General features: G+C 70.0%; 1 protein-coding gene across 1 annotated transcript in view; it reads right to left on the reverse strand.

Annotated features, from left to right (window-relative positions):
* LOC144222700 (lipocalin 1-like) overlaps window positions 1-1964 on the reverse strand; it is a 3423-nt gene extending 1459 nt beyond the window's left edge. The window contains exons 1-4 of the mRNA XM_077753261.1: window positions 1935-1964; window positions 1357-1644; window positions 902-1035; window positions 114-192 (exon numbers count right to left, since the gene is read on the reverse strand). Of these exons, the coding sequence (XP_077609387.1) occupies window positions 114-192; window positions 902-1035; window positions 1357-1644; window positions 1935-1964 (531 nt within the window). The remainder of the gene's footprint in view (window positions 1-113; window positions 193-901; window positions 1036-1356; window positions 1645-1934) is intronic.
* Between the last annotated feature and the right edge of the window lie 3631 nt (window positions 1965-5595).

The following is a 5595-nucleotide window of genomic DNA, read 5'->3' on the forward strand; positions in this document are numbered from 1 at the left end:
GACTGGGGACCCCTCCCGCCTCCCCCCAGGCCCACCCCCGGGGCAGCGCAGGCACCGGGCTCCCCCTGCCCTCCCCGCGCCCAGCACAGCACCCGGCCGGGGGGGCTGGGCCACTCACAGGAGCCGTGGAACTGGCCTTGGAGCCCGGTCGGGTGGACGGTGACGGTGACTCCCTGGCACACCCCCTCTCCTCTGGAAAAAGAGGGAGCATACCAAGGTCACGGCCTCCCCCGTCTCCTGCCCCGGGCGGGGCCGGCTTGGGCTCTGCCCCCGGGCGGACATTGGAGGTGCCCTGGCTGAGGTCCCGGGCGTCCACCTGAGTCTGCTCCCGAGGGTCACCCGGCAGGGAGGGGAGGGGAGGCCCGTGAGGTGCCGGGACGGGGCCGGAGGGCAGGAGTGAGGAGCCAGGGGCTTCCTGGTTTCTGGAACGGAGCCAAAGCTCCCAGAGGTACTTGGACCCGGTCTGTCCTTGGCTCCGGGCTCCAGGTCTCTGCGCGGGGGGCCTGGTCCCAGCAGACCCTGGGACCGCGCAGGCCCGCGTGGCGCGGTCTGTGCCCTCAAGCCCACGGGTGCAGAGTGTTGTGAGTGTCGCGGGTCCAGCGCGGCCTGTCACCACCGTAGATGCCCCTGACCAGCTGACCAGCGCGGGGGGCGGCCCGGCCCTGGCTTCTCCAGCGCACAGGGTGGAAGGGGTGCGGGGAGCCGGGCGCCGGGCTGTGTGTGTCTCTCCCCGCGGCCCCTCGCCACAGAGGTCTGGGGCTTCTGAAGTTAAACCTCCTGCCTCTCGGGACGGTCTCGAGCCTGCAGCTCAGTGCCGCCTGTCCCTCCGCGTCTAGCCCCTGGTCATTGTCCCCTGGCAGGCCCCCGTGAGCAGCGCCCCGTGAGAAGGGGCCGTGCTTACGTCCAGAACAAGACGAACTCCATGTCCCCGTCCCGGGTCCTGAGGGAATGGAGGCCCAGCCTCAGGGGGTCGTCCGGAGAGACCAGGTGTGCACGGCTGGCGGCCAGCCGGACGGTCAGCCAGCGCCCCTCCACCTGCAGGGGGCAAGGCGCAGCTGGTGGGGGGGTCCTGGGCCCTGCAGTCTGGGCTGAGGGCTGAGCACAGCCGGGGAGCTCGGGGACCGGCGGGGCGCGCTGGGGGGCAGGGGACAGGACAAACGGCCCGTTCCTTGTCGTTCCCTGTCAGCCTGCCCTCCGTGTCCCCCGGGCCCCTCCCTGCCGCCTCCCGCCTCCCCGCTCCCTTCAGCTCCTCCCGCGTCTGGTCCAGGCGCCGTCCTCTGTTGGGCTGGACCGGTGGGGGGGGGGTGCCCTGGAAACCGCCACGGCCGGGGCGGCTCCCGGTGCCAGCACCCTTACCTTCTGGGCATCAAAGCCTGGCTGCACCGGCACCTCTTCTAGAGTCTTCTGGGCGCAGGCCAGGCCCAGGCTGAGGGTCAGCAGCAGGAGTGGCCCCCTCTGCGGGGCCAGGACCGAGGGGCCCGGAGGGCGGAGCGGCGGGGCAGCCCCCATCCCTTCCTCGTCTGCGTCCCCCAGAGGCCGCTGGTCTGGGCAGCTGTGCTGGCAGGGCCAGCCGGCCGGCCCGGGCCCCCGCGCTCCCGGAACGCCTCCCCCGAGAGCACGTGGCCTCCCGACGCCCACCGGTGTCTGCGGGACGTGAAGGGTGTCATGTGGTGTGGGGGGCGGTGCTGTCGGGGCAGTTTACCTGCATTGCTGGCTTCCTGGAGGCGTCGGCTCACTCCTGGGGCGGAGCTCACCCTCCTCCCGGCCTGTGCTCCCCGTGGGGGCTTCCCCCACCCCGAGTCCTCCCTCCTCACCTCCCACTGTCCGGGGTGCGGTGGGGAGTGTCCGCCGTGTCCGTTCCTATTTACAACGAGCGTGTCTCACACGCAGCGCCCCCTCCCCGACTCCATGGCCCCTCAGACCAGGCTGCCCACCAGCCTCTCCTGGGACCCGTTGAGCTGCATGATCGAGCTGGCCAGACACAGGGTGGATTTACAGCATGGGGGGACGGGGGGTCAGGACAGCATAGGGGGACGGGGGGTCAGGACAGCATAGGGGGACGGGGGGTCAGGACAGCATAGGGGGACGGGGGGTCAGGACAGCATAGGGGGACGGGGGGTCAGGACAGCATAGGGGGACGGGGGGTCAGGACAGCATAGGGGGACGGGGGGTCAGGACAGCATAGGGGGACGGGGGGTCAGGACAGCATAGGGGGACGGGGGGTCAGGACAGCATAGGGGGACGGGGGGTCAGGACAGCATAGGGGGACGGGGGGTCAGGACAGCATAGGGGGACGGGGGGTCAGGACAGCATAGGGGGACGGGGGGTCAGGACAGCATAGGGGGACGGGGGGTCAGGACAGCATAGGGGGACGGGGGGTCAGGACAGCATAGGGGGACGGGGGGTCAGGACAGCATAGGGGGACGGGGGGTCAGGACAGCATAGGGGGACGGGGGGTCAGGACAGCATAGGGGGACGGGGGGTCAGGACAGCATAGGGGGACGGGGGGTCAGGACAGCATAGGGGGACGGGGGGTCAGGACAGCATAGGGGGACGGGGGGTCAGGACAGCATAGGGGGACGGGGGGTCAGGACAGCATAGGGGGACGGGGGGTCAGGACAGCATAGGGGGACGGGGGGTCAGGACAGCATAGGGGGACGGGGGGTCAGGACAGCATAGGGGGACGGGGGGTCAGGACAGCATAGGGGGACGGGGGGTCAGGACAGCATAGGGGGACGGGGGGTCAGGACAGCATAGGGGGACGGGGGGTCAGGACAGCATAGGGGGACGGGGGGTCAGGACAGCATAGGGGGACGGGGGGTCAGGACAGCATAGGGGGACGGGGGGTCAGGACAGCATAGGGGGACGGGGGGTCAGGACAGCATAGGGGGACGGGGGGTCAGGACAGCATAGGGGGACGGGGGGTCAGGACAGCATAGGGGGACGGGGGGTCAGGACAGCATAGGGGGACGGGGGGTCAGGACAGCATAGGGGGACGGGGGGTCAGGACAGCATAGGGGGACGGGGGGTCAGGACAGCATAGGGGGACGGGGGGTCAGGACAGCATAGGGGGACGGGGGGTCAGGACAGCATAGGGGGACGGGGGGTCAGGACAGCATAGGGGGACGGGGGGTCAGGACAGCATAGGGGGACGGGGGGTCAGGACAGCATAGGGGGACGGGGGGTCAGGACAGCATAGGGGGACGGGGGGTCAGGACAGCATAGGGGGACGGGGGGTCAGGACAGCATAGGGGGACGGGGGGTCAGGACAGCATAGGGGGACGGGGGGTCAGGACAGCATAGGGGGACGGGGGGTCAGGACAGCATAGGGGGACGGGGGGTCAGGACAGCATAGGGGGACGGGGGGTCAGGACAGCATAGGGGGACGGGGGGTCAGGACAGCATAGGGGGACGGGGGGTCAGGACAGCATAGGGGGACGGGGGGTCAGGACAGCATAGGGGGACGGGGGGTCAGGACAGCATAGGGGGACGGGGGGTCAGGACAGCATAGGGGGACGGGGGGTCAGGACAGCATAGGGGGACGGGGGGTCAGGACAGCATAGGGGGACGGGGGGTCAGGACAGCATAGGGGGACGGGGGGTCAGGACAGCATAGGGGGACGGGGGGTCAGGACAGCATAGGGGGACGGGGGGTCAGGACAGCATAGGGGGACGGGGGGTCAGGACAGCATAGGGGGACGGGGGGTCAGGACAGCATAGGGGGACGGGGGGTCAGGACAGCATAGGGGGACGGGGGGTCAGGACAGCATAGGGGGACGGGGGGTCAGGACAGCATAGGGGGACGGGGGGTCAGGACAGCATAGGGGGACGGGGGGTCAGGACAGCATAGGGGGACGGGGGGTCAGGACAGCATAGGGGGACGGGGGGTCAGGACAGCATAGGGGGACGGGGGGTCAGGACAGCATAGGGGGACGGGGGGTCAGGACAGCATAGGGGGACGGGGGGTCAGGACAGCATAGGGGGACGGGGGGTCAGGACAGCATAGGGGGACGGGGGGTCAGGACAGCATAGGGGGACGGGGGGTCAGGACAGCATAGGGGGACGGGGGGTCAGGACAGCATAGGGGGACGGGGGGTCAGGACAGCATAGGGGGACGGGGGGTCAGGACAGCATAGGGGGACGGGGGGTCAGGACAGCATAGGGGGACGGGGGGTCAGGACAGCATAGGGGGACGGGGGGTCAGGACAGCATAGGGGGACGGGGGGTCAGGACAGCATAGGGGGACGGGGGGTCAGGACAGCATAGGGGGACGGGGGGTCAGGACAGCATAGGGGGACGGGGGGTCAGGACAGCATAGGGGGACGGGGGGTCAGGACAGCATAGGGGGACGGGGGGTCAGGACAGCATAGGGGGACGGGGGGTCAGGACAGCATAGGGGGACGGGGGGTCAGGACAGCATAGGGGGACGGGGGGTCAGGACAGCATAGGGGGACGGGGGGTCAGGACAGCATAGGGGGACGGGGGGTCAGGACAGCATAGGGGGACGGGGGGTCAGGACAGCATAGGGGGACGGGGGGTCAGGACAGCATAGGGGGACGGGGGGTCAGGACAGCATAGGGGGACGGGGGGTCAGGACAGCATAGGGGGACGGGGGGTCAGGACAGCATAGGGGGACGGGGGGTCAGGACAGCATAGGGGGACGGGGGGTCAGGACAGCATAGGGGGACGGGGGGTCAGGACAGCATGGGGGGGACGGGGGGACAGGACAATGTCCCCGGGGTCTCACGTTGGAGGGTCTGAGGAGCCAGTCCAGCAGGAACATTCCTCCACGTGCCAAGGGACACATGGCTTCTCTAGGGGTCCTAGGGCGTTTCCCTGTGTCTGCCCCTCGTCCTGCCCCTTCCCTGCATCCTCCTGCTGGCCCCCCAGACCCCCCACGCCGGTGGCCTGGAGAGGCGGCCGAGCTCCAGGACCCTGGAGCCTTGGGGGGTGGCGTCCGGGGGTCCGCCAGGCCCAGGGTGGCAGCTCCTGCCCCTCGGCCTCCATCCCCCTGTGAGTCCTGGAGGGCCCTGGTGGACACCCCCTCAGTCTACTCTACAATGTGGGGGTCTTTCATGCGCTCCCCACTTCTCCTAAGAAGAAAGCAGCCTTCGGGGAGCTGTGCCTGCTGGAGCCGGGCCCTGTGTGGGTCACAGCAGGCGTGAGGACCAGTCTGCCCGGGTTTCCCAGGTGGGGCTGCAGATCGCATTCCTTCTGCCCTGTGGGAGCAGGGGCCCCGAGGACGGGCGTCCCCGGGGCTATGAGGGACGCCCCGGAAGCGGCAGGAAAGCCGGGGGGCCGGTCAGCCCCGGGCTCTCTGAGGACACGGCCCAGGCTGAGCCAGGTGGCTGGTGGGGGAGGGGATGGCATGTTCCAGCTGTAGTTCTCCAGGGGCTTTGATGTCAGAGGACTCCTTCCTCCATAACTTGGGGTCCCATCCTTGGTCTCCACCCCCATGTGGCATTTAGTTGCTTTGGGGGTCAGGCCCTCCCAGTCACACGGGAGGCCCACAGAGCCCTGCTCCTAGAACGCGCCCACTGGGGCCAGCGCAGGGGTCTGGGGAAGAGCTGGGGTCCGGGTGGCTGGGGGGGCGGGC

The sequence above is a fragment of the Crocuta crocuta genome, unplaced genomic scaffold, assembly GCF_008692635.1.
Source record: "Crocuta crocuta isolate KB4526 unplaced genomic scaffold, BGI_CrCroc_1.0 scaffold971, whole genome shotgun sequence".
NCBI lineage: Eukaryota > Metazoa > Chordata > Mammalia > Carnivora > Hyaenidae > Crocuta > Crocuta crocuta.